General features: G+C 41.2%; 3 protein-coding genes across 12 annotated transcripts; 2 read left to right on the forward strand and 1 right to left on the reverse strand.

The window, feature by feature from the left end:
* The first annotated feature begins 1,976 nt into the window (after positions 1-1,976).
* On the forward strand, positions 1,977-4,166 carry LOC136437276 (fibroblast growth factor receptor 3-like). The gene has a single exon (XM_066431770.1). It carries the CDS (start codon positions 2,008-2,010, stop codon positions 3,634-3,636), a length of 1,629 nt encoding a protein of 542 aa, XP_066287867.1. The 5' UTR covers positions 1,977-2,007; the 3' UTR covers positions 3,637-4,166.
* Positions 4,167-4,281: 115 nt separating this feature from the next.
* Positions 4,282-24,843, reverse strand: LOC136437278 (arfaptin-2-like). Of its 10 annotated transcripts, none has more exons than XM_066431783.1 (8): positions 24,729-24,843; positions 16,675-16,984; positions 13,174-13,485; positions 12,464-12,514; positions 10,087-10,273; positions 9,352-9,526; positions 8,264-8,335; positions 4,282-7,127 (listed from the first exon to the last, which is right to left on the reverse strand). In XM_066431783.1, exons 2-8 carry the CDS (start codon positions 16,958-16,960, stop codon positions 6,975-6,977), a joined length of 1,236 nt encoding a protein of 411 aa, XP_066287880.1. In that variant the 5' UTR covers positions 16,961-16,984; positions 24,729-24,843; the 3' UTR covers positions 4,282-6,974. The 10 variants fall into 10 exon arrangements, with proteins under 10 accessions (XP_066287880.1, XP_066287879.1, XP_066287875.1 ...); XM_066431782.1 differs by having other exon boundaries at positions 13,174-13,488; XM_066431778.1 differs by having other exon boundaries at positions 16,630-16,984.
* LOC136437306 (mitochondrial import inner membrane translocase subunit Tim10 B-like) lies at positions 24,822-26,666 on the forward strand. The gene is made up of 3 exons (XM_066431836.1): positions 24,822-24,933; positions 25,257-25,352; positions 25,736-26,666. Exons 1-3 carry the CDS (start codon positions 24,898-24,900, stop codon positions 26,153-26,155), a joined length of 552 nt encoding a protein of 183 aa, XP_066287933.1. The 5' UTR covers positions 24,822-24,897; the 3' UTR covers positions 26,156-26,666.
* Positions 26,667-27,317: the final 651 nt, after the last annotated feature.

Raw genomic sequence — 27,317 nt, forward strand, 5'->3', positions numbered from 1 at the left:
ACTGCGTCCTTAGTATCCTGTGTGATCGTGAATTCCTGGAGGACTTAAGGCTTTTCATTCAGTCACTGCTAAGAACCTTCCTCGCCTTGTCCCGAGAACATCAACAGTGATAATCACATGAACACGAGTGGTTGATACTGGAGTTGGGATGAATATCAGATTAAGTCGTCTGTCAGCTTCGAAATTAGGGAAATGATTTAGGACAAATCGCAAAAAGGGGAACATAATTATCGATGGTAGCTTGGGGCTACAAGGGAAAGAGGATGTTCATTTGTATAGAAACTAAACAGACAATTGTGGTGGGCATCCCGTGACGGTGCATAGCCGACGATATGTAGCATTCAGGGCACTTTTTCACAAAAATAGTAATACATTACATATCCCACTGATCAGCAATTAAGTGAACTTTCTTGGAAACAGAGTTTATTTATGATGAAACCTTGTGTACAAAACGGACCCGGGAATCTGTCAGTGTTTTTAAAGAATAGAATAGTATATGACACTCCCATCTTTGAGAAATCCCCTAACACTTTTTTTTATTTGTCCTGCGGCAATTCCTCAATGTCCACAAATTAGTTAGCACGAGGGCATTGTCCAGAGGCAGTGACTCTTGCTCAGATGTTAGTACCGTTGTCATCTTGAAAATACCCGATACCGGCAGTTCTTACCAGTGAATTCAAGCATGATCCAAGGTACATGTATGTGTTGAAGATACTACAGATCACTTCTGAAACGTTTTCTGAGTTTTGGCAAATAGGACGGGAGAAAGAGCACACAGTGGTCTTGCGTGGACGCTAATCGATCGGATCATTAGCCATGGTGACTTCTCGTCAGGTGATCTTCTTTACTGTCTGTCTGTGCCTTCACGTCTCCACGACATTTGGAGGCCAGGTGGGTTTGAATGTTTCCGTCCCTGAAAACACCGCAGTCGGGAGAAATGTCGTCAGTCTGGCGGCTAGACTGGGGAAACAGTGGGGAGGTGACGGTAGGTGTGGAATCATATCCGGAGATCCATATGGCCGATTTATTATCAGTACGAACTGCACCATTCTGATAGCTAACCCCTTGGATGGATCAGTCACATCAGAATACACGCTGAGAGTAGGTATTAGTAGTTGGTCTACAGGAAAGACTTTTAACGTTGTCAGTGTCCGTATTCAGGTAGAGGATGCCCAGGGCTATCCTCCTGTGTACAATAATAGTTGTGCAATGCCTACCAAGCAGCCACATGACGTGGGAGTCCCGTTATCCTTAGGCGTTCGTATTGCCCTGGAAGGCACGACCAGTAGTGGAGATTACTTCAACATATATGATGGTATACCGATGTTCGACTTATGGATGAAAAATATGAAAGAGGAAGCAATTGTAATAGCCGAGAAAGGAGACTGCAAGTTCCGGGTTGTGTGGGCTGTGCGAGTCGAGAGACGCCGACGAATATTTCGGGCACTGTGGGACGCCGGATTGCGCAACTGGTCATGTTCGGATGACTCAGACCTGGGTTCGAACGAACTTTCGTATTCGCTTCTCATGGCACCAGAGGGGGTAGATGTACCTACTGAATGGAGAGTGGACAATGTAAGTAACATTTACCAGTTTACCGGAACCTGGGTTTCGCAAGAGAATCGTCGTCTTACTTGTAAACTTCCAAGTCTAAGACATGTTTTGAACATGGTACTTCGGGGTGAAAAATATTATCAGATCGACAGTGTGCAGAAATTTGACACGATCATGTACCCGGTCGGTTGTGAAGCTGGAAAGTACGGAATCACCTGTCAAAAGACGTGTATCTGTAAGAACGGTGCCCTCTGTCACGTCTTCAACGGAGCCTGCAAATGTACCCAGGGATGGCAGGGCGTGGCATGCGACATCCCCAAGCTGTCAGTTGGTATCGAGACGACCCCTAGCAACCCTCAACATATTACAATCTCTGGAAACGTGACGCTTCGCTGCAGGGCCCATCATGTTACAGTCAGAACTCTGCACTGGCAGTTCCCGAATGGGTCAAAGATGGTAACGAGTGACAGCAACGAATCAGTGGTCATTTTTGATAAGCTTCAAACAAATGACGAAGGAATTTACACATGTACAATAATCACATCTACAGGAGAAGTGATGGCAACAACGTTCGTGCTAAACGCAAGTTGTCCCGTCGACCGGAAAGGAAGTCTGTGTACAGAAGTCTGTGGCTGTGATCGCGCCCACTGCGACAGGTGGACTGGCTGCATCTGTGGCGAGGGATGGACAGGCTCCAGGTGTCAGACAAGATGCCCAGACGGCACCTACGGGAAGGGCTGCGCACGGCAGTGTAGCTGTCAGAACGGAGTCTGCAGAACAAGCGACGGTAGCTGTGACTGCAGGGACGGCTGGTACGGGTCGGACTGCAGCCGCCCATGTGTTACCGGTAGGTACGGCCGGAGATGTCAGAACACCTGTGCGTGTCGTCATAACGGCAGCTGCAGTCACGTGGAAGGCAGCTGTCAATGTGTAGGGGCCTGGACGGGCAGGTATTGTGACGTCAAAGTCATGGAGGGTAATGGAGAACCGTTTGTGAAAACTCTTGTACCAATCGTGTTCTTTCTGCTACTTTGCCCTGTTGTGTTGTTGGTGTTGTACAAGAAAGGATGGCTGTGTTGCGTCACGGCAGACGATGACGAGGAGACCCAGGTTCTTCTAGAGCTGCAGCGCGTGGAGGCAGATCTGACACAGGGTCTGCAGCCGGGCTGGCTGGGACGGTGGGAAAAGAAAGCCAAAAACCTCCAGCTTGGTGATCTCATAGGTGCGGGGATGTTTGGAGAAGTCCGAAATGCTGAGCTACGAACGCCGAAAGGAAAAATCCCCGTCGCCGCCAAGTCGGTCCGCGTGGAGGACGCGCAGTCTTACCGCGACTTTTATCGAGAAGTCGCCATACTTATAGCCGTGCACGAAGAGAAGGACCACGACGTCCGACGGTCCAACATTGTCCAACTCTTCGGGGTCATGACAAAGGCCGCTCACAAGTACATCATTCTAGAGTACGCCCCTAAAGGAGATCTCCTGTGTTTCCTGAGACAGCAGAGAAACCATGCCACAGCGCACACACACGTCACTTTCCTTCCGTACGCAGTGCACATAGCCCGAGCTCTACAGGAGCTGCAAAGGCTGCGTATCGTCCATCGCGACGTGGCCGCCCGGAACGTCCTCGTCACTCGGGACAACGTCGCCAAGTTGGCCGACTTCGGACTCGCGCGAGACGTCTACGCCACGACTCAGTACGTGTCTACTCCCAGACAAGGCGACGGTGTTCTGCTGCCCGTCAGTTGGATGGCGCTGGAGTCGTTAGAGATGGGTGAGTACACCTGCCAGAGTGACGTGTGGTCGTTCGGCGTGCTGCTGTGGGAGATCGCCTCGCTAGGGGACGAACCGCGCTATGATGACCGGGCCCGGCTGACTGGGCCGGTCCTGATCGGGATCCTGAGGCGGGGGGTCCGGCTGAGGAAGCCGGCTCGGTGCGATGACGGAGTGTACGCGGTGATGAGGTCGTGTTGGCGGGACGATCCTGAGACACGACCCACTCCGGATAGTTTAGAGAGGAGGCTGGAACATCTTCATCAAATACTCGATCCTGATTTCGTCATAGAAATGGAGACTGTTGTCTGATTTTTATGTATAAAGCATGTTGGCTCATTTATCAAGATTCATTTAGTACGCTAAACTGGATCACGATGCTGTGTACCCGAAAGAAGAAAAGTTGTCCTGCAACAATATAAGTGTCTCCTATAGACTATGCATGTATTTTCGTTCTATGTGTACACAATATGCAGTAAGGTGAACTTTGTTCGTTTAAAGATGAGACTGATAATGGTACTGGAGAAACTGGATGCATGTCTTACTATCGAAAAGGAAACTACAGCCAAGGACGGTTTGATCAACTTAACGAACCAAGGAAACATTTATTCTAGACTAGTAGACGTTCAACAATTTCAGAAAATATAGAAACCAGGTTAAGTGCAGTTTAATCATTCTCTGATTTTATTAAACTAAGTACTAGTAGTACGTTAAAGTGGCGAGGTCGTTATTTACGTCGATTCAACTGTTACCGTGTTTGTGGTCAATATCTTTCACCTTGGGAGGGTATGGGTCTGTGCTTCCGTATTTTGGTTTGTATTGGGTGTGTAATAAAAGATTATAATACCAAAGCTAGATTTTCTGCAAATACAAATGAACCTTCTTATTACATACATACATAACTATTCTCAGTATCATTATGAGTACAATGTACCAAATGAAAAAAAAAAAAAAAACTTTTGGCATTGCTCCCTTGACTTTAATCGCAAAATCAAAGTCATTGTACTATATCATCTGAATAACAAAGGTAGCGCATAACACAGAATGTAGCAACATTATAACCTATGGTGTAATTATCTACAGAAAGAAATGTATTCCTCACAAATAGCATTCAGGCAATCAACTTTCCTTACCCTCCCCCCTGCAAATCAACAAGTTTTTTCAACTTGATGTTACTAGAACCAGTTAAACAATGACAGCAACACAATAAATAAGTCGCATTTGAAACATTTCCTTGTTCTAGTTCATTAGATGGTCTATGAGAATTATTTACATGTACAGCAGAAATTTTAAAGCGAATATGATATGAGCTTGTATTAAAGCATTTCTACATATACATTTATTTATCACCACTCTTATTCCAATACACCCCAAAACATGCACTATCCCAAACATCCAGGTATACACAGGGAACCTACCAGCCTTTGCTGTGACATGTCTTATATCTTCACGGATATCTGTACAAGGCAGCAGAAAAAAATAGCTAGCAGATAATTAATAAGATGGTAAGAAGAACAGATTTCCTCATTATTCCAGGCACTAAAGATGTGTACATTGAACAAGTTCAAGTCTGTTTACACTTGTAATGTCCAGCATGGGCTAGGATGTTAAGATCCACCTTGGCACATCCCATAGCTTAAGGCCGTGCCTTTCATTTATGTGTTCACTACTGAGCGCTGACAACGTTGGGGTGTGGTGGGATTTTCACCCTTGCTTTTGAGAATTTGAAAAAAGCATTAAGAAGGATCAAGGCAAATCATTAACATGAAAAAAATGGAAGAAAACTGGAGAATATGATCTAAAAGATCAATCTTGACCCTTTGACTGACTTGTGAATGACATGGTCCCTGAAAATAGTTAAAAGCACAAGATGTCCTGAAGAAAGTACATGAAGATTTTGCACTTACTTTAGGAAATCTTTACTTAAGTAAGGGGCAAGAATGAAACTGCATGTCTATTGCAATAATGTTCTGCAATGTCTTGCTGTTCTTGTACATTTGGATTTTTTGTTTGAGTTTCTTTTTTACCAGTTTCGACTTTGGTAACAAGGAAATGCATTATTTTACCAACGTACAATTGAAAAGGGGAACAAAGAATATCCATCAGTTTGAGTAATGAAAAACCCCTTTACCAGTTACTTTTTTGCTTCTAAAATGAAATGCTCAGTAACAAACACATGAATCAAGTAGAACTTTGTCCTGGTGTAACAGTGCAAAGCAAATATTGTATATAATAATTGCAAAAATGCATTTCTGTAACTGGTGCAATTTGACCAAGTTATAGTAACTGATAAGGACACATGTTTGTAATTGTTATATCTGTATATTTTTTCACTAAGGTGCATAAAATTTTGCTTAACATTTGTTTTGAACCTTCTCCAAAAGATTTTACCTCCACATTGGACATAAAATCCTCATGATAACACCCCCAGGACACCCATCTATAAATGTTCACTTGCAATCATTTAGTCCTAGTACTGTAACAGTATAATGAGGGGATTCAACTCCATAATATCTTTATCAACAACAAAAAAGCTCGCCTACATTAAGGCCTGTAAAAGGAGTTCACAGAACTAACAAAAAATGCACAAAAGCTCACTTGCAAGCAAAGTCCTTATTTCTTTCCTAGTGCCAACAATTTTTACAACCTACAGTGCCTTCTAGTTTCTAGACTTGCACAGCATTGTGCAGTTACTATCCCTTCTGGCATCCCTCCCTACAAAAACATTGTCTACTGTACCTAGAACACAGCACTTTCTTTACATGTACACCTTTTTTCTTACTCTCAGCATTCTGGTTTTGCTTGAAAAAAAAAATACCCCTAGTTTATCTACCCCTATGCCAATAGTAACCCCTAGTGGAGGTGTTACATACACACATGAACTCACTAATACCTTTCCACATAGAAACAACTAGCTACATACTTACACATGGTGACACGTGTGTTCTACATTAACACCTGTACAGGTATTGTACGTCCCAAGCATGTGGGACAGTTAATTTGCATCAGAAATTTGTGACGCCATCTTCTTCTAATGTTACCAATGTTGAAGTACATTTTCTATCCAGTAGTTTTTCTACTGGGAAATCAAAAACATGGGTATCTACCTTAACATAAGAAATAAATGTACAAGTCAGAACTGTCTTATGTTAAGTCTAGCTTTTCTTCACAAAATTCTTACAGGCCACTTTTCAAGTACCAACTGTAATAATACTAGTTGGAGCATGAATATACTGTAATAAGGTATTGACATAAAGCCATTCTGTGTGCTGTGTGTTTATACAGAGCTGTCCAATGACTCAGATGATGCTTCACAATACAAGAAATTTGCCAGTATATGTATCTTGGGATCTTGGGCAACATAAATGGGGTTTATGTATACGTCCTACTTGATGAAATATGCAACAACGCAACTTCTTTCGAGGTACTAAAACTAGTTAATGTGATACACACAAAAATGGTACTATATGGTAGCATGGGAAGAAGATGGATCCAGTGACATTCTATTTATGAGGGTGTTTAAGGTCTATTGGTTCTTGTTGAAAGGGCACTCTTCTACCAGCCACAAGCCCATGAGAAGAAGGTGCATCACTAGACATGCTATTTATACAGAACTATCATTACAGGGCCAGCTCGCTCTCGTTCCCGGGCTACTCTTCCAACCAGGAGGGGTTCTCCTCCCCGGGAGACTTGAGTTTGATGTTGAACTGCTTCAGTGTCGCTTCCAGGGCCGTCTGGTTTCCCGCGAAGTAGGCCGAGATCGCGTTGTGGAAGAGGAGCAGCTGCTTGTGCATGACCTTCACCTGAGGTCATATGCAAACGAAGGAAAGACAATCAGGAAAATATGTCAAAATTCTTGGTACAAATTGGGTGATTGTAGGAAGAACTTCTGTGTGTTTTCTCTGTAAGTTTAACCTCCAAGATCTTTCGCCTAGATTTTTAAGTACCTTTACTTTTTAAGGCACACAGACCCTACATTCTTCCTCATATGTGCAGCAGACTGACCATACAGAAATCCATCTGCATATCATTGGTGATGCTTTTGCAACATTCTTCATCAATGAACAGCAGCAGCAGCAAACAAAATCACATTCATGCGAGCATTGCCCAACTTTGAGATGCAGCACAGAAAAGGAACATTCCATGACGAACACAATCACAAAGCCATGCTGACACTAGGAAAGGAAAACATGGTGACAGGCTTTAAGTTACGTGGCTGTCAAGGCAACATGTCGGTGACCTACGATAGAAAAACTGAACAAAAACAAAAACTCCACTTCCACAAACATTGATTTTTGCCACTACAAACAGGCCAGGATGGTACATGGTACAAGAGGTGGTCAGTAAGCTCTCGGCCACAACCAGAAATAAGGTGCAGAACTCAAATTTCGGGGCATGATTATTAAGTATAAAGCCTTTTGTCAATGTCTACCAAAATTCAAATCATTACTTTGCAGGCAAAGTACACCTAGTTAAATTAGGTGAGAGAGAAGGGCTAAAAAACATGGACAATTGAGCTGCGACCTGAGGTGCGCGGGTCAACTTTCTCTGCTGAAAGTCAGATACCCACTTCTTTCTAATTGAAATACGAAGAGAATCCTCATAAAACATTCTGACAATGTCTTTGCAGATTTCATGGCATGAGGAACACGACCCACACAGCTCTGATCACAGTTTGCCTTTCTTGCCACTTACCTACTGATTTTCAAAAGGACATTGACTAAATGAAAACAATTTGAAATTTGGTGGATATTGACTTCATACTACATAATTATGCCCCCAAATTTGAGTTGTGCACCTTATTTCTGGGTGAGGCCAAGAACTTATTGATCACCCCTCCTAACAGCCAAAGAACAACCTCTCTCAGTGAGTCTCACTCTCAGAGAGGCCACAAGACAAAAACTTCACATGTGGCCAGCTTTACAGACAGCCGTGTTACCTTATTATCTTCCAATAGCGAAAGCTTGACAGCCACGTCACCGCTAAGCCTAGAAAACTTGTCCTGGTGAGGCTATGTGTACGGCAAAACCAGACGTCGCATGTCAGTGTGTGAAATGCAACGATGGCTGATATGTTTGTGTTTTGTGGCTAAGACCCTGTTCATACCAGGATTTGCATATCAGGATTCACCCAGGCATGGGATTGATCTCGGTTTGCAATTACTGGTATGAACAGTCTGAATCTGGCTCCAAAGGGGGAGGGTAATCCTGTTTGTCCGAATCTACGTCATGAGGTTGATTCAGCGGATCTGATTGGAATCAATTACATGAATGGGGGAAGCTTAGCCTGATTCTGGAATCCTAGTAGGAATGCTGTCTAACCTTTCTGGTGAAAAAGCTGCTCAGTGGACAACCTGGACTAAAAAACTGGTTACCTGGCAGCTTTTAGCTAAAATAGTTGAGTAACCAAGTATTTCACACACTGAAAGTGGAACCTGCAGCACTTGAAACGTGTGTACATGTATAGGTGTAGCAGTAGACAGTAGCATGTTATAAGGACAATGTTAAACTATCAAGTATGTGATAAGCTATACACAGAAAACAGAAAAAATTTGTGATGTTATAGAGAGAATCATGCAAAGTAAGTGACAAAGGGATCAGAATGTTACATAATTCAATTACTTTCTAAAGTCAGTTGGAAGGGGACAGAGATGAAGCTTGTTGTGTCTTTTCTTTCCTGTGGATTACATGCCTCTTGGTCCCTAAAATGGTGCAGCATTAAGCCTCCCCAACTGAAATCATCGGCAATATATATAGAACAGCCTGGAGGGCATTTGTATTCCGAGCAATCACAGACTTTGAAGATAAAGAAGGCAGCGCCTTAATGCTGCAAGGACCAAACGCCATAGGGCAGCAGAGACAGCAGTCCTGACGACCGACCACCAATGTGCGAAGTGCGGACGGCTGTGTGCCTCAAGTTTTGGACTTAGAAGCCACATGAGGTCACATCCTGCGTGAGAGATACTGACAGTCATCTTCGACTCAAAGGACTGCCATGAAGAAGGATTACATGACACAAAGTTCTCACCTTATTTTCCTCCAGAAATTTAAGCTTAACGGCGACGTCCCCCCTGAGCCTGTCGAACTTGTCCTTGTGAGCCTGGAAGTTACTGTCTGCATCCTTCATTCTGGCCTGAACTGCTGCATCTTTGGGTCCCAACTGCAGCTGTTCCAGGTCCGTCCTGTATGCATCATACTCCACCCTGCAATGTCAAGGAACAAGCAAGGAATGATGACTAAATGGCTTCTGCATATCAATCAGCTAATATCTTCTTCTTTTTTCAGTCTAACTCGAAGCGTAATGGTTTTTCGGTAGCTGACAGTACAATGCCGCTTTGTTACGGCTCGCTTTTATAGCCAAGCTCTGCGAATCAACCCTACTCTTCTCGATAAGTGTGATGGGTTCTTTTACGTGCAGAGGTTTAACGCTTGAGGTTTATTCCCGAGGATCCCATTCCTCATACATGGGACTACTGGCTTTACATCATAATTCTAAATGAGGAGTATATAATTGCCCTTCAGTACAACACAATAGCTTTCCAGACATGGCTCAAGACTGAACTAAAATCTAACTTACTTCAGCTTTCTGCCTATTTACTATACAAGGTAATAGGTAATTATTTACTCAAACAAGTCACAAAAATAACTTAAACAAGTCACAAAATCTACTCTAAAATGTCACAAAATCTATTCAGTTGTTTGAGTAACTTTTGTCTTATTTATAAAAAGGTTGATTGGCTGACATGCCCAAAGCGCCCCCTACCTGGCCTGCTCATATTGCCTTATTGTCAGCAGTGTGTCCTCCATGGTCTTGTTGACTAGCGTGTTCACGTTAGACGTGAAGAAGTTGATTGCGCTCAGCAGGGTTTCCCCATTCTTACACAAGGCCTTCTGCGTCTCTGCGTTGTACGTGAACTCTTCCTGCAACTCTGGTGACTTCTGGGCTAGATCTGTCAACACAGACAAATGTGGTTTAACAGCGCTCGTGAGTGCGACTCGCACACAATATGTATGCGACCAGTTTCTTGAGAATGCGACTAGATTTAAAATCACGGTCGCACGGTGCGACAATCCAAAATTAAGACCTGCGCCAGGATAATGGCTGCAGAACAAAGCGGTAAGCCGAAAATATAGGTATTCCAACGCTACCGCGAATATCGTCGGTGAATTTTCTATCATGTTCCCACACCCGCGGGACAAAAACTATCCGTTCCTAGTGGCAAAGTTACCCATAGAAATAAAGGATATAAGTTTCTCTCCTTTGTGGTGTATTTGTTTGATTTGTAAAATGTTTCAAACGCCTAAACTTTGTCGATGAAAGTGAGCGCTCGCCGGACGCTCGCTGTTTTCAATGGCGGCCATGATGTTTATGAAAAATAGACCGCAGCAGAATGAAAGGCTTGTTTCCTGCGGTCATATTTATACCTGTTCAAGCGATGATTTTTACGATCAAAAATTGATGAATCAACTCAAGTGGAGTTTTATTTAAAAAAATATCAAATTTTCTTTTTGTCACCGGTATCATTTCAAAGCTCATTACCTGCCCGTTGTTATGGTGCTGCATGTACTTTCATTCTGCTGCTGTCTATACTGCACAGCGGCGAATCACAAAGCTTTCCCCATGCGGTCGGGTCGGCCTGTCATTGGATGACGGCGCCGCGCGGTCCTGACGCGCGAAATTTGAACTACGCGTTTCGAAGTTCCCGATTTGACTGGGTCGGCACAAACAGATCATTTTTGATACTATTTTGAGCAAGAATTTTAAGGATATTTAAGTATTTTGGATTATCTGTAGACAGAGGGTGAGGGTAAAAAGAAAGGAAATACCTGTAAAAATGTTGAACTTGATGCCAGCAGTGAAGTTTCAAATTATGGAATATGACTTTATTTGTTTTGGTCATGAACCCAATAGATAAGTTCTAGAGTCATCTATTTATTTATCATTCAAGGTTATGTGAATCATTACCTGCCTTGTTCCAAGTAAAAAATACCATTGTGTATTTTTCAACTTGTTGAACTTGAGGCACCGTGGCCCCCGGATAGGGGCCAGCCGGGGAACCTATGCCCAATTTTTCTAAAAATCCATCGTACTAGTATCAGTATGTAGGAAGGTATTGAATGAATTGAATTGCCAATTGTTCTGCACCATCAATGTAGGTTTTTATCTTTTATGATCTATTCAAATACTTTATTCCCGGTTGTTAACGTATAACATTGATTAATAGGAGTATTATTTGGTATAGCCAAGACTTTTGCTTGTTCTTCCAACTTTTTGTAGTGGTGCCCCTAGATTTTTGCTGGTGCTCCTAACTTTTTTGAGTTAGGAGCACAGTGCTCCTAGGCCTAAAAGTTAGTCTGGAGCCCTGTTTAAAGAAAAAATTGTTTTTGTGTATGAAGACCACAGCTACCCTAAATTTCATTCATGGGCCCTACACATATGTGAATATAAATTATAATGTGAGACATGTCGAAGCTGCTCTGTACCTAAACAAGGGGACTATAAGTTTATTTATTGGTTCAATCAATCTACTATTGTTAATGTTATAACAAGTATTTTTTTCAGTTCTACAAGGACAGCAGTTGTCAGAATAGTAAAAAATGTGATCTTTCTGAAAACTAGTGTTGGGGCTGTCATTGTTGAAAAGTTATATGTTTTCAAAGGTTTGGGAGATGTAGGAATGGATGTTTAGTTGTCATTTTATTTCCAACTTTACTGTAGGATAAATGTAGCATCACAGAGGTGCTGATGATATCACTCATTTGCTTAGCCTTGAAAGATTAATGAAATTAACTTCAGTTCGTTTTAAAAGATTTATAGATATTGGTTTTCAGCTTTTAGTATCTTATACTGCCACTTAATTCCCCTCACTATTGATCATCTATCCCCTCACTATTGATTATAGACTATACAAATTCTTTGCAAAATAAACTTTGATAAATGCACAATAATTGATACAATCAGGAAGGTTATTTCACCCTGATTTCCAATATTGATATGTGTGTGATTATCACACAGCAAGCAGTAAAATACTATGACCTTGCTTTACAAGAGAAAGGCCTGCACTCTGCACAATCAGTTTTGTAATTTGTTGTGTTTGCCTTCACCTAACCACCGAGGCAATGTCCATGGTCTCTCTTACCATTGTAATAGTTTGAGTTCTGCATCTGGCTTTGTAAGGTCTCTGCACATGCTGTAGAATATGGACAATTTGGCCCCATTAAAAATTTTCCTACACTATAACGGTTAAGTTGGAATGGGCCAGCAGCAGAAAGTTGTGAGAGGTTTCGGACTGCAAAGCCAATAGTAGATTGAGACATATTATTAGAACTAGAAGTAAGATAGACAAGCCACAAAGAGACCATTTTGCAGAGACTCAAAGAGATACACATGTACATATTTTCTTTTGAGCCAAGGATTATGATGGGAGATTTTACAGATTGCAGTAAACTGATCATAAAAATTCATTTTTTTGCATGAATACAATCTATGTCTTTTCTTAGGTTAAGAATCACTGTCTCTCTATTGGAATGATGGCAAATTAATATCATAGCTAGCAGAACAGGCCATTTCTACATGTAGATACATGCTACAAAATGAACATGTACATGTACATGTATGTACTCATTGTGGACGCTACCATATTGCTGCTATTGCCCTATAAAAATTTCAGAAGTGAAAAATCTTTAATGGAGAAAACATTAGAAATAGTAGATGCAGATTCAAATTTTCGCAAAATCTACACCAGTCCCCTAAATCAACAAAGTCCATTTTTTAGTTTTACAGACCAAAACTAATACCATCATCAAATTCAGATAAACCATGGTGGATGTACAAAGGACACGAGCTAACCTGAGAAAGTGTCTCCCAGGGCCCTCTGTGTCTGCACCACGTTGTAGAAGTGGGAGGCCATGCCGCGCGCCAGGCGCAGAACCTGCTGGTACTTGCGCTGCGTGTCCCGTAGAACCTCGATCTGAGCCTCCAGCTGCAGGTCCACCGTCCGCGAACCACGGCCGAACCGTTCCGACAAGATCTGCCTCGTGCATTTGATCTGTTTTAAGCTCCAGTTTTTGATTGACTCAATTTTGGACACGGCGTTGGCCATGGACTGTGGTGGAGGGCCGCCCTCTGCGTGGTGCTCTATCGCTGTGGGGGGTGGTCTTGCTGCTCGGGAGGGGAGGGGGAAGAAGTATGGCAAACTTGTTAGTCTATAAAAGTCTGTAAACTTCATGTATGTTCAGAGTTAAAAATGCAAAACCAGGTTGAAACAGTTGTTCTAAACAGCCAAAGTCAAGAGCTTGCATTCTGTACACTTTGCAATATTACAATATTTTGCAGTACCAGGTTAGAATAATTAACGAACAGCCAAAGGCAATAACTTGCATTTTTGCACATTGTAGTGTTGCAAAATTTTGTTGTACATGCTGTAGTGAAATGTGAGAAAATGCAAACATGCATCCACTTTACTAAAACTGAGATGAATGTAGCAAGCATACCAATGAAATATGAGAAAGGAACCATGTACATGTATGTGTGAAGTGTTACAGGCTACATGAAAAAAGCAAATGACATGCAATGGATTTAGTATGATAAATAGAACCACATATATTCCACGTGCCAGAGTATCATGCACAGCAGTGTGTGAAACGTGTAAGTATCTGCTGTGTTGTGCAGATGGGTTTTAAAAATGGGCTTTGCAAGGTTTGTGGTTTCTTAGGACCCTAATCCATGTGCATGAACTATTGATGTATGCATCATTTCGTGTGATATAACAGGCCACTTCCATGTATGTCTCAATCCTTTTTGTCTTGTGAATGTGATATCGATTTGAGATGAAAACTGTTCTTAAAGGCAACCAGAGCAATATTTGGGCCCAGAAATCGGATTTTGAAAGTCAATTTATTCAGTCATTTCTATACATGATTTGTTCAAACAACACTATCACAATGTATATGATGCCAAAATATGACATTGTTGTGATGTGAGAACTCACTGAAAATCATCGCCAGAGTTTTTGTAGGCTCGCGAAACTAAGGGGGTAATCGTACAGCACATTTTTGCACAGGTTTGAAATGCTCAAAGTATGAAGCTAAACGCAGATGTGCTAAACAGTATTAGTAAGTGTCACTACCATAAAGATTTCAGTATTTTCTTTATTTTCATTTTTGGGCCCTATTAAATATTGCTTTGGTTGCCTTTAACACCTAAGTAATAGGATTTTGAGAAGACCAAATCTAGCAAAGTCCATTTTGAAACACACAACTTTCACACACCGACTACAGGTCAACGTGCTAAAGGATCATGCTGGATGGAAGACAGGTAGGGTGTGTTAGTATTGAGCCATGCCTCCTCGTTAGAAATGTAAATTATACATTGAAATTAATTAACAAAATCAAACAAATGAGGTGCATACTCAGCCCGCGTGTTAGAAGTTAGAACCACGGCACTCAAAGTCAGGATGGGCCAGTAAACACTGAAAGGACACTGTCTGTCTATTGGGAATTCTTAACAAAATTTATGTAGAGTCCATTCCAAGTCACCACACGGGTTTTTGAGTGATAATTGTAATATCTTCGAATTATTGTTATATAATCATAAACTGTTATAAATATTTACAAATGTTTAGAAAAAAAGTAAATATGAGAGTAACATGTTTTAGAAAATTTTTCAAGAATTTGCAAACATTTCGAAACTGACTGTCAAAAGAGGTCATTTTTCAAAACAAATTTGAAATATAAACTGGTTTGTTTCAAGTTTCGAAACATTTCGAAATAAAGATATTGGTCATTTGCCCCCCGTAACGAGCCGCTAATCCTACCAAAGCCTGTTTTGGATCGGAGGTGGACCGCCGACCGAGCAGGAAGTCAGCGTGCCGTGACACCGTCTCCGAGTTCCTCTAGTCCAGATTTCTACTGTAGTTTTGCTACTCAAAAAGGGCCAGCAAATGTTGCTAATGATCAGGAACCAACAGTGGTCAAAGGACAAGACGTAATGAGCAAAAACAAAACGTTTATCCACGCCAAATTAGCCCGACATTTGGCACAATGCAAAGGGACAGCCGGAAAGGCGGCCGCTACTTAGGAGAATCTATTCTTTATGTAGGGGGGCAAACTCCTTGTAAATACTTTAAACCAACGTAAAATGATTACAAATACGAAAATTTCTCAGTAAAAATGTAGCACTGAAATACTGTTATACTTAAATTCTGTATTTTAAATCTTAACTTATGTTGAAAGATAGATATATAATGATATTTCAGACAGCGTGTTCCCTGCAAACAGCCCGCGTCATGCCGTCTGCCGGGAATTCAACAACACGAGCGCGGGCATGAAGTTTTGATTGCGAGACAAAATCCACGATCTGACACTCTTCATCTCAGGAACAATAAAGCCTCTATGCTTTACCCTGTTGGCTGATTGACGTTTTTAATTTGCACTGGGACAGGGAATTGCTGAAGGTCAGTTGATTAGTCCCAGAGAACATGTGCTGGCGTGCCTCTGGGGAGGGGGGCAGCCTACTATTACAACTTCCGTCAGTACTTTCTGTTATTTTTTCTATCGCATTTGGCTGGTTTCTGCAAGATTTTTAGGTTTGATTGATAGGGAAGCCAAGGGATTGGGCACTGATAATGTTTCTTTGGGATTGTTGTGCTGCTTAAGTTATTGGTAGACCCGTTAACTGTTTGTTTAGGTTACTCCCGACCGGCCGGCTGTGAGAGCACAGCGGGGTGTGAGCGCTGCCTTTCTTCGTCTATTTTTGGGTGTAATCTAACTAATTAACAGCAGACTGCGAATTTCTTCTTTCGAAAAAAAGATAGGAAATTCGAAATAAAGGCAGGGGGATGTAATCAATCTTTAGAAAGTATCAAAAATATTGTTCTCGTGCCATAAATAATTTGAATATTCCACAACAACGTTGGAACAATTACAAAGTGTAAACATATTTCGAAATGTTTGGAAACTATGGAATCTGGATTACAAATACTTACAAAAGTTTCAGATTAATTCTAAACAATGGCAACAAACACCCGTGCGGTGACTTGGAATGGACTCTATGTATGAATGCATCATCTAAAATATTGACAGATTTTAAATCAAAAGATTTGAGCAAAAAATATTATTTTGAAAATCACAGTAGAATTATTGCACAAAGTCATATTTGGTGCCTGGCAAACAATTTTTTCAACTAAAAGTTATTAGATTTAGATTTGCAAATCTAATGGTAAACCCCTGTGGTACTGGCCCATCCTTCCAACACCTCTTTTACCAAATTCATCAGCTTCATAATCCTCTAGTTCTTGAGTCGAACCTGGTGCTTGATACTGTGGCGGTTTTACTGTGGACGCCAACCTACTTCCCACATAGGGGTTAGGAGGAGGCACCGGCCCCGTCGGGGAACGTTGCTGTTGGGACGGCGCCGTCGGCGAATTCAAACGGACCCCGCTGAACGGCGTCGGTGCTACAGTTGTCGGTGTGTCTCCCGATCCGCCCTGGACCGCGCTGCTGTTGTTGAGGTTTGGGCCGTCTTGAAGCATTTTCTTCAAGTCCCTCTCGAAGGTGTCGTCCTCCGGGGCATCGTTCGGCGTGCCGTTACTCGTGATGGGGATCTCTGATGTTAAAGGGGCGGTGGCCTCTGTCATGGTGACAGCCTACTGGGCATGTATCTGAGGAAACACAAGCAAACATCAACCATAAGACAAACAGGAAGTTTCCCGTGTTGGCTTTTACTTTTAGTTGTGATTTGTTTGATATCCGGTTTTGCTATATTACGTTATCCTACCTGCGTACGTGAAGCACAAAATATTGATTAAAAGAACTAAACACTGTATAGCAATACACGCACATCAATCAATAATGGTGCAGGGTGCGAAATACTTTTTTGAGCCAGGTTGCCCGGTGGGCAACCTGTGGGAAAAGCTAGGTTGCACATCAAAATTTCAGGTTGCCCCACCTACATTCACCATTTGCGGTGACGTCAAAAATGACATCTTTCGGGAGCGATATATTGGGATTTTCGAAAAATTGGGCATAGGTTCCCCGGCTGGCCCCTATCCGGGGGCCACGGTGCCTCAAGTTCAACAAGTTGAAAAATACACAATGGTATTTTTTTTACTTGTAACAAGGCAAGTAATGATTTACATAATCTTGAATGATAAGTAAATAGATAACTCTAAAACTTATCTATTCACTAACATCCTGGAAAGTAATTTGAAAAAAAATATTCATGCAAACTTATATACTGTCAGAAGTAAACACCAAAACAGTATAGTATTTCAAATATGTTTTGTATTTTTAGTTTTTACAACAACAACAATACAACAACAATAAAGAAAAATTACTTAATTTTGCCCCTACAAATATACTAGTAACTGTGTTGGAATCATTATCAAACTTTAATGAACCTGCAGTGTCAAACTCATCTACATGCCAGAGTAGTGTCCTCATTTACATGAGAAAGTACCTCATTCGTATATTCACATGAGACAGTACCTCATTTGTATGAAAGAGTACCTCATTTGCGTGTTCGGAAGACTTGATGGGTATACCTCATGCAACAGTACCTCATTTACATGAGAGTACCTTATTTGCATGAAAAGTAGCTCATTTGCATGTTTAGGAGACTTGAAGAGTACACCGCATGGTGACCATGTTGATTTGACGACACTGCCCACGGCAGTTTATTCGCCTTTTTCCAGCGCTAATTTCACGATCTATGAACAGGTTTGGATGGTTTAGAACAAAAAGGTGTTGATTTCTGTGTTTCAATTGAAAATTTACCGAATTTTATGAAAGTGACACTGTTTTTGTGAGCTTACTCGGCTCAAATTGGGTTCTCAGGCTTCATAATCTTGGGTTGCGCACTGCGCTAGCTGCGTGTGGAAATTAGTTGCGCCAAGCAAAATGTGCTTGCGCGGCGCAAGTGCGCAACCGGGTATTTCGCACCCTGTGGTGTAATGGCAGAACGTCAGATACCAGTTGGAATGACGTCATGTACAAAATGTATGTGTGTATGGATATGTACATAACAAAGACGCATTAACAATCGATAGGGAGCTATTCAGGATTTTGGATTGGCTACAATATTCTGTAGACTATAATGCTACAACTACAACCTGTCTTGAAAAGAATCAAGACTAGCATAGTAATAGTAGTAACTAGTAAGGCACACTAATTATTCAATTATCGTGAGCTTCAGGTTGTATGAGATTAGCAGGCATGCACATAGCATATTCATAACATCTTAGCAAATACAGCACATTAAACTCATCATGTATGTATGCTACATACGCTACACTTTGATGGATGATTTAAAGCTAATCAAGGCATAAAGACACACAAAGAATGACATTACTGCTTGACAGGCGATTACCAAAAGATAAGCTCTATGTATTGACTATTCATATGTTACTCCCCTCCCGACACACTTAATTTTTTGGTAAAATGTTTTATGTAGATCTCATTACATACATGTTTTTGTTTCGGAACAATCTATGCAATCTACAAATGGTTGAACAATAGAAGGCCTGAAATATGCTGCACAATAAAAAATACGTAATATTCGCAAAGTATAAGTTATTGATTATTGAGTACTGTCAAATAATTTTGACAAAAACACCCTCCCCAGACCATTTTGTGATCTTTTTTTAAAATCCTTCCATTTATACTTTATTATCATAGGAGTCACCAAAACAAAATAGAAAGGCCCAGCTGTGTGCATGTTATCAACACATCTGTATTATAACATTAATTCTTTATAGTTGATAGAAGAAAACTCAATCTGTACTCCTCTATGCGATTAGCAAATAACACGGAAATACAATACTCAATAGAATGCATTTCTTGCAGCCTTTGTAAAATGTACTTCATGTAATGGAGATATGATAGTAGACACTTGCAAATTTGAATATACTTACTGACGAAGTCGAAACCTGTTTATTTCAGAAAATCATTTGCAAATATAATCATTTCTGTATCAAAGGTCAGGACAATGAGGATAATAAACAATATCATCATGACAAAAAATTCAGTCTTTGATCAGCCTTGAAATTTCTAACAGAATGCCACTGGTTGTGATCTCTATCGTAAACTAAACTACGCAAAATAATGTGTGCAAAATGGACCATTTGAATTGCTGTTCTGCGGGCAGGGCGTTGTCTACCCTGTAATCTCTGACTGGGATGTAATCTATTTCCCGGTCCCTCCTGGAGTCAACAGCCACGCCTAGTGATTGTATCGATCCTTTCACTGATGATAGCAAAATAATGTGGGCCATAATCAATATTTAATGGGCAACACTGAAGAGTGCTGGACAGATGCCACATGCACTATCCATGGGGGCTAAGGGGCCTGGACAGGGGAACTGTTTACTGGGAGTGTGATATACACTCTGGGTCATTTGGACTGATTCAACGTGAGGCTACTAGTAGTCAATGTTGACTGTACACATATATCTTTTTCTGCTGATGGTATTTTCTTTTCATTGGTTGTCTCTCTTTTTTCCAGGTCACTTAAGTGTTTATGATATTTCACTTTCATATTTTGTCTCTTTCTCAGGGTCTAGATTGAAATGTACTCAAAGATGTATCAAATGTGTGGGTGTGTCCATCTATATGTATGTATGTGTGCATATCTTGTATGCATGAATGTGTGTCTCTGTGAGCATAGTTTGATTTTAGACTTTTAGATTTGAGAGTATAAACTAAATAGATGCCCTCTCTGAAGATGTTCAAACTGGATCAGTCTGAAAAATACTCGTAGGACTAGACTTGAATGAAGGGCATACCTAGAGCCACAGAGCAGGAAAGGGGAAATGGGGTGCAATAATATCAAGGGGTATTTTGTACAAGGGCCATACACTCAAAGGTCATTCTTCTATATGGATGCTCAGCATGATTTCACTTAGTTTTCATCTTTGAGTGCTTTAGGTTGAGCAGGTATGCTGAACAGAGTAGCCACTTTAGTCTAAAAATCAGGGTAGAAACAGCTGAAATTGAAGTACTACGTACTGTACCGGCAGTATGTGACATATGTACCAGACTACTACCTGGAAAACCACACAGTGGTGTACAACTACGTATACAGGGTATTGGATAATTCACCTAAAAAGAGACGACAGATCAAATGAAGAGCAGCCCATACTGAAATTTTACAGTTTCTATCTGGCTGAAGAATTTCTACTATACTCATAGCAGTGTTCTCGCCAGCGCCCGTCCTCCCGTCATTTGACGGGTTTTTGTTGCTCATGACGGACAAAATTTTTGCCCAACCCGTCATTTTTAATGGACAAAAATCGGTGTGTAAAGATATTTAGACAGAGCTTAGAATGTTCAAAAACTCCAGAGGATCAGCGGAAGTTCGTGACGATGGCAATCTAGATCATTTCTAATGCCCGCTGGCGACAACCCCAGCAACACACAGAGCGCCGTGGTGGTTGCTAGTAATATTTTGTGGCCGCCGAAAACTCGGCGTCATGCGCCGTCCTCCCCACCACAGTTTTGGCCGGTCGCATCAGGCTGACGTTTATTTCTGTTTTGTCCCTCTCGGTTCACCGTCAGTTATTGTCATCAAAGACGCCTTAAAATTCAGAAATACTCCTTTAGCTATCAGGCTTTGTGTAATCTGTGTAAACAGAATTAAAGTTTTAAGCCGCGGCGGCTGAGCTTTCTTCCCGCAAGAAATGGTAAACAGGCGATTGTAATCCACCAATCACAGCACACCTCTCCGTCGCGTCAAGAAAAAACGACCAATGACATGCGAGTCTCGCTACTCGCGAGATTTCAGCTAAGCGTGAATTCGCGAGATGTTAGGGGAATGGCGGGAATCGCAAGGATCGCACGACGAAGCGGCTGTTGGAAGGCTTGAATCGACAACTTTTGAACACATTCAGTGCAGTTTCCGGAGAAATTAACCGTGGAAAACATGGGACAAAAAACATGGACGTCTTTATTGCGTTCTTTCTCAAAGTAGGGTGTCAAATTCCTCATTATGTTCAATAATTACAGGGCGCATACGGAACAAGTGTTGAAAAGTTGTGTTTTATTTTTGCCACGCCGACTTACTAGTAGAGTAGAGTAGAGTAGAGTAGAATTTTCGGTGTATTTTAGTATTCTGTATTTTAGTATTCTGTGTGTATTTTTTGTAGGACGTAGCTGATACGTAATAAAGTTTTGTTGTGCTAAATTTTATTTTCTTTGCCGATTGTATACAACATAAAAGTGTAGCTTGTGTGTAAAGTTGTGAACATTCGATATTTCTAGATTTCCGCGATGCCTCCCCCAAAAAATCAAGCCTGAAACCCTTGTGTAATTTTTCACCGAAAGAGATGTCATTAAACTAAGCTTATTCTACCAGAAAATTTGCCCCTCAAAATGCAGGAAATAGCGTTTCAGAGGGTCTAGATCTCAAAATTTTCCGACCCCCCTAGAATGGTCGCGCCTCCGGCGCGACGCCTCGCGCCTTCGGCGCTCGATATGTTCTTCCCCGAAGCAAAATTAAAATGACGGGTAAAAATTTAAGGCTGGCGAGAACACTGACTCATAGTCATAGACTCATACTCTACTCAGTGTCAGATGAATTCAAAACACTTGTGTATTCAGCTTGCTGCGTCAATACCACAGCACCATTGTCCTAGGCGCATGGTGTATACTTTGTGTCCTTGGCCTATTTTCTAGCTATTTTGCCAAACAGATTCACGTGTTCTCTATTTCGGACAGGAAATTCTAGAGAAACTATCATAACCTTAACAGATGATAACTACGTTAAAGCTCTGAGTGTGCAGTTCCCTTATAAATCATATGAGCACGAAACCCTTACACTTACTAATTTCACATGCAGGTAACGTCACTTATATGTGACACAGACTCTAGTAGTAGCTTTTACACCTAGATTAATTGAGACATTAGAATGACCTGGGGCCCTATCCTGACTGTAATGTCCTCCTCTACCGGGCATTGGAGGCCCTTACCCTTCAAGCCTACAAAAATACATTTTTCTTCATTAAAGTCAGGATCTATTATTTCTCTCCATCTCTGCCTGCAGGTCTACACATCTATCAAGTACATATTCCAGACATTTAGCTTGACAGATAAAAAGCCACCAGAGACCCATTACACATTAGACATGTTAGAAATGGGTAGGCTTAGCATATAGTGCTGCAGATGCCCCCCTCCCCACCATCTCTAATCCCACATGTGACAGACTACTGATACTGCCAGATGTGAAAGATGTGCAGACATTCACGTGTGAAACCTAACTCTTCCCACAAGACAGCGGATAGCCCCACAATGCCAATCTAACTACTTCCGAAGTATACATCACATACGTGGCAGCAGTCAAGGTGGCAGCAGGACGATAAATATTCCAAGCACAGTCCCTATGATAAAAGCATTATGATCACTAACATCGTAACAAAAGTATATCATGGACCAAGGACGTTTAAACCACCTTGCATGGACATAGCAAGTTCTTGGAATTCATAATGTATCAAGGCATGATGTACACTTTATATCATTATAACATGTTTAAAACATCATCTTCATCAGAGACAGTGGTCTTCTAACATGTAACGTAATGAAAAAGGCTTGTCAAATCTATACCGGTAGATTTCAGAAAGGAGGTTTTAATTTCCAAAGTCATGCATGGGTAGAAGTTAAAACAGAAAAATGTCCCACAGTAACAACACATCTTATTGTTTGGCCGGATTCCTGACTCTGTTTGTATGTTTGTGTTTACTAAATACTGCTGACTAGTGGAGTCTGCACACAATGTCCTGCATCAAACGCAGGATCACTGTAAACACTACATGCACTCAAGGTCATAAACATGCATCAGCAGACAAGAGAAACATTAACACGACAAACATGTCGTAGTTTACACAACAACAATAAAAACGGGCATGTTACATGAGATTATAAAAAATGCAAAAACTTTGGCTGACTCTCTAAAACTTAGCTTGCTAATGCTATCAAGACTTTATTTATTTATTTAGGGTGGAGGTGTTCAAAAATGTGTTTTTCCCGAGAAACATCATAGAGTAGAACTCATTGCCACCAAGTACCATAGGCTTGCTAGGGGCATCCTCATTCGGTGTCATCTAGATTTACACATTAGGTAGCTTTAATTTAAACACTGCTTGTAGCTTGTGCAAAGGTCAGATGTAACAGGTTGTTCGGTTTCGAAGAAGGAGTATATGTGTTCAATTGTGCCTTGCTAGTATTTGTGCCTCCAACACATCATCATAATACAATGTATAGTACATACAGGTAGGGCTTAGAGTTAGACAACTTCAAGGGGGTAGGTAGGCAGAAGACAATGCAAATTTTCACAGTGGTTTTGAGTTCGCGGTGAGGCAGTCACTGCAAACATAAAACGATAAAACCACCCAAAAAATTTCTGCACGTACAATGTACAGCATAACCAGCTGCTACTGTGCTGCGTGCATGCAAAGCTGGTGTGCATATCATAAGTGATCCTCAAAGCCTTGCTGATTAGTTTCCAAAGATGAATACTTTAATTTGTTGTTCTCCGTCTGAAAGTGAATGCCTGAACCTGCTTTCAATACTGTACTATAGGCTAGTATTTACTGTAAGTGTTACATAACAAAGTAAGCTGGGCACGTATAACACATCATCATCATATGACTAGTGTGAGGAGGTACAAATTATGTAGTTATTGAAAAGTGTTAGACAATCGAGTTTGCAGGTAATCTACTTATTCTTGTTACGGCATACAAATGAAGATGAAAAAATCAAAGGAGTGTGATTTAATTTTACAACTTTATGGCTCACTGGTCATTTATGGCAATTTTATTATGCCAGTCGTATAATGAAATTATAATAATTTAGTTGATATATTATCATGAAAGGACCTAATCATGAGGAGTGCACACAATTATTCTATTTTCTAAAGTTTGAATAAAATCCAATGGCCATATGATGTCACAAAATTCATCATTGGTATAACTGCTTGATTAGATTCATGTATGGACGTATGGTATAACGTTAACGTACGAGTTACAAAGTGTCCTTTTGGAAACCACTTCAAATCCCACGGAATAATGGCACAGATTGAAGTTTTAGTGCATGAAATATAGTGTCATCAGCATCCATCTGATGGACTTGAAGCTAGAGTTTTAATCTGTTTTAAAGAGCCACGTCATCAGACGGTGTAACCTTTCAGGTGAACGCGCAGAAATCTCGTCTGCCACATAACATTTTCATTCTCCCCAAAATAAGGTACATGAACCATGGCGCCAGGTGTGGGCCAACGTTTCACCACATTTGGGACGTAACTTTGGAAACAATCCGTCAAGTATCTCCTTCTAAGCGTTCCTCTTGGCCTTAACTACCCATCTGACGCCGATGGACCGCCTTGTCGAGACTGATTTGTAGAAAAATGAGTGAAAATTACCTGTTCTTCGATGAAAACCCGGTACAGTTCCTCACGACGTGACGTCACCACATCCGGGACTTCTGGGTCAGACGGATGGGCTGCGCATGTGTACTAACGATTCTTGGTGCATGATGGGATATGTGGTAACCTTTTAACTTTGACCTACAGCAGCTGAAGGACGTGCGAGATGGATCCAGCACAGTTTCAGGCAAATTTACGAAATGTAAGCGTTCTAAATGGTATAAATCTGTACCATTCAATAGATATGTTCTTTATTTAAAGCTACGTCAAATGATAAGTGTTCAGCCTTCTTTGTTTTCACATAACGGCAATGGATGTGTTGTGTGGGAGGGCCGAGTGGGTTGCACATGTGAGAGTTGTCATGACAGGATGCCCTTCGACAATTTTGAGTTGACGAGAGATGAAGAACCTTATATTGACTCAAGCTCCCAATATTTCAATGGCGGCAGGATCGACGCCACTCGTATGTTTATCAAGAAGAAGAACAGGAATGTAACATCTAAGCTGTGTTTGTCTCCTCTGTAGCTACGTGATTTCCTGGCGGTTTATAACCGGCTGACAGAACACTGCTTCAGCAGATGTGTGTCCAACATGAACTACAGGTACCTCACAAGGGAAGAGGTGAGAAGGGTGGAAATCTTGGTTTTATAAAGAGTCAATACCCTATTTCCACACAAAAAGCAAAGCGTCTAGCAATAAGCTTTTGACCAGTTCTTTGCGAATAAGATCTTTGTTATTGTCAATAACAGAATTTATTCAATACCATGTTGTTGTATATTCATTTTTGTAGATAAAATGGTTACTAGTGATGTCACTGTCTCACTGTACATATACGGTTCAGAGAGTATCAGTAATTTATGATACCACATCTAAAGTCAGGTCATGTTACAGTTGACGTCTAATGTCTAGATTATGCAAGGGATGTAATTGTTAGGGACTTCTAGACTAGTGCTTTTTGTATTATAGTCTTAAAACTTAGGCCTGCTTTCTCTTCCCCCAAACAGGAAGTCTGCCTTGATGGTTGCTCAGGAAAGTTGATCAATGCCAACCACAGAATCATACAGAAATTTGCCGAGATCGGACCTTATGCCAAACTACAGCAGGAACAGGAGAGGGCAGCTGCACAGGCTGCAGCTGAAGCAGCAGCACAAGCAGCTCAAACAGGTGCAGCAGGTGCACCAGACATTCCTACACCAGCCGGTGTTCCAGGTCTTCCACACCTAATGCCAGGTGTTGACTCACAGCTGCCAACAGGCGCAATGCCTGCACCAGACTCAGATGTGACTGCAACACAGATGTTAGGTGCAATCGCGGCTCAACCTGCACCTGTATCACCTCTATCAGGTGCCGCTGCAGGAATGTCTGGAAATGCTGAACCACAGGGACTTGCAACAAATGTCACACAGCAACAAAGTACAACATAGTTAAAGTAGTATTGCTGGATTTTACATGTTAAACGTTTGGTCAATGAAATCAACTTGTTAAAACTGAGGACGGTTCAACTTGTCAGTGACGCCACGAGGAACTGGATCACAAGCAATGCTATACTTTTCACTCTTCAGTTAAGGTTGGATGTCTCTGATGATGGGTTATATGTGTCAAACTTTTAGTCAATGAAATCAACATGTTAAAACTGAAGACTTCAACCTGTTGTCATAGACTCCAGGACGAGCTGGATTTCAAGCAGCTGTTAATCTATGCTTTTCACTGTTCACTTTAGGTTGACTGTCTCAATATTTCTGATGTTCAGTGTAATATTTAAGAGTTTAGACCATCTATATATGTATAGATGAGGTCTTGTATGTTGGCAATAGAAAGTTTGTGATATCAAGGAGGTTATATAACCTCTTTGGTGATATGCAGTTAATATGTTTATACATGTACTAACACATACCTGTATACATTCCTGTTGAATAAATTGCTATCATCAGACAATATAGATCATATATTTGTTTGTAATCAAAGTTGTCTACCCCATCAAGAGGATGTAAAAGGGGTTTTGAATGCTTTTTTTGTAGAAGTTGCCTTGTAGTCAGATCTACAGATGCAGTTAGTCTATGCATTAGCAATCCCTCTTCTAAATCACAAGGTCGGGTGGGGGTATTCTTTAAGCAGAGGTTTTGATAAGGGGGCTGCAAGTAGTGGCCGCAATTTTAAACGCTGCTCTAGGTGTGGGTTGGGAGAAGGTGGATGATGGAATCCCAGGTTGGTCATTGGAGTTGACTTTTACGATTTTCAAGATGTCAGCCCTGAGACCAGACTGTAAGGTTTGTGCTGCTCACACCAAGAAGGACATTACTCTTTTCAAAAAGTGTGATGGGTTGACCTTAGAAGAATTCTTATTTGCATAGTTGTTAGACTTATTTTTTTTTACCAAGCTGTGCGACTACCAATGTTTATTCACTAAAAGAGGAACACGACATGGTCCTCCACAGTACACACATTTTCTATTTCAAGTGGAACTTTTAAGACTGAGCATAAAGTCGCGCGGGAGGTAAATCTCAAGAAACATTTTACAGATCATTGCCACCCAGCGATCCTAACGCGAACTACAGGAGTTTGCGTGACTATTTGGTACATATGCTT

The sequence above is a fragment of the Branchiostoma lanceolatum genome, chromosome 6, assembly GCF_035083965.1.
Source record: "Branchiostoma lanceolatum isolate klBraLanc5 chromosome 6, klBraLanc5.hap2, whole genome shotgun sequence".
Classification (NCBI taxonomy): Eukaryota; Metazoa; Chordata; class Leptocardii; order Amphioxiformes; family Branchiostomatidae; genus Branchiostoma; species Branchiostoma lanceolatum.

Coding starts and splice junctions, on each gene's coding strand:
- LOC136437278 (XM_066431775.1), bottom strand. CDS start 16,960: ATGACAGAGGCCACCGCCCCTTTAACATCAGAGATCCCCATCACGAGT. Junction 12,515..13,173: donor CCTGGGAGACACTTTCTCAG/GTTAGCTCGTGT, acceptor CATATTCTACAG/CATGTGCAGAGACCTTACAA. Junction 7,128..8,263: donor CGCTATTGGAAGATAATAAG/GTAACACGGCTG, acceptor ATATGACCTCAG/GTGAAGGTCATGCACAAGCA.
- LOC136437276 (XM_066431770.1), top strand. CDS start 2,008: ATGGTAACGAGTGACAGCAACGAATCAGTGGTCATTTTTGATAAGCTT.
- LOC136437306 (XM_066431836.1), top strand. CDS start 24,898: ATGGATCCAGCACAGTTTCAGGCAAATTTACGAAAT. Junction 24,934..25,256: donor TTCAGGCAAATTTACGAAAT/GTAAGCGTTCTA, acceptor TCTCCTCTGTAG/CTACGTGATTTCCTGGCGGT. Junction 25,353..25,735: donor GGTACCTCACAAGGGAAGAG/GTGAGAAGGGTG, acceptor TCCCCCAAACAG/GAAGTCTGCCTTGATGGTTG.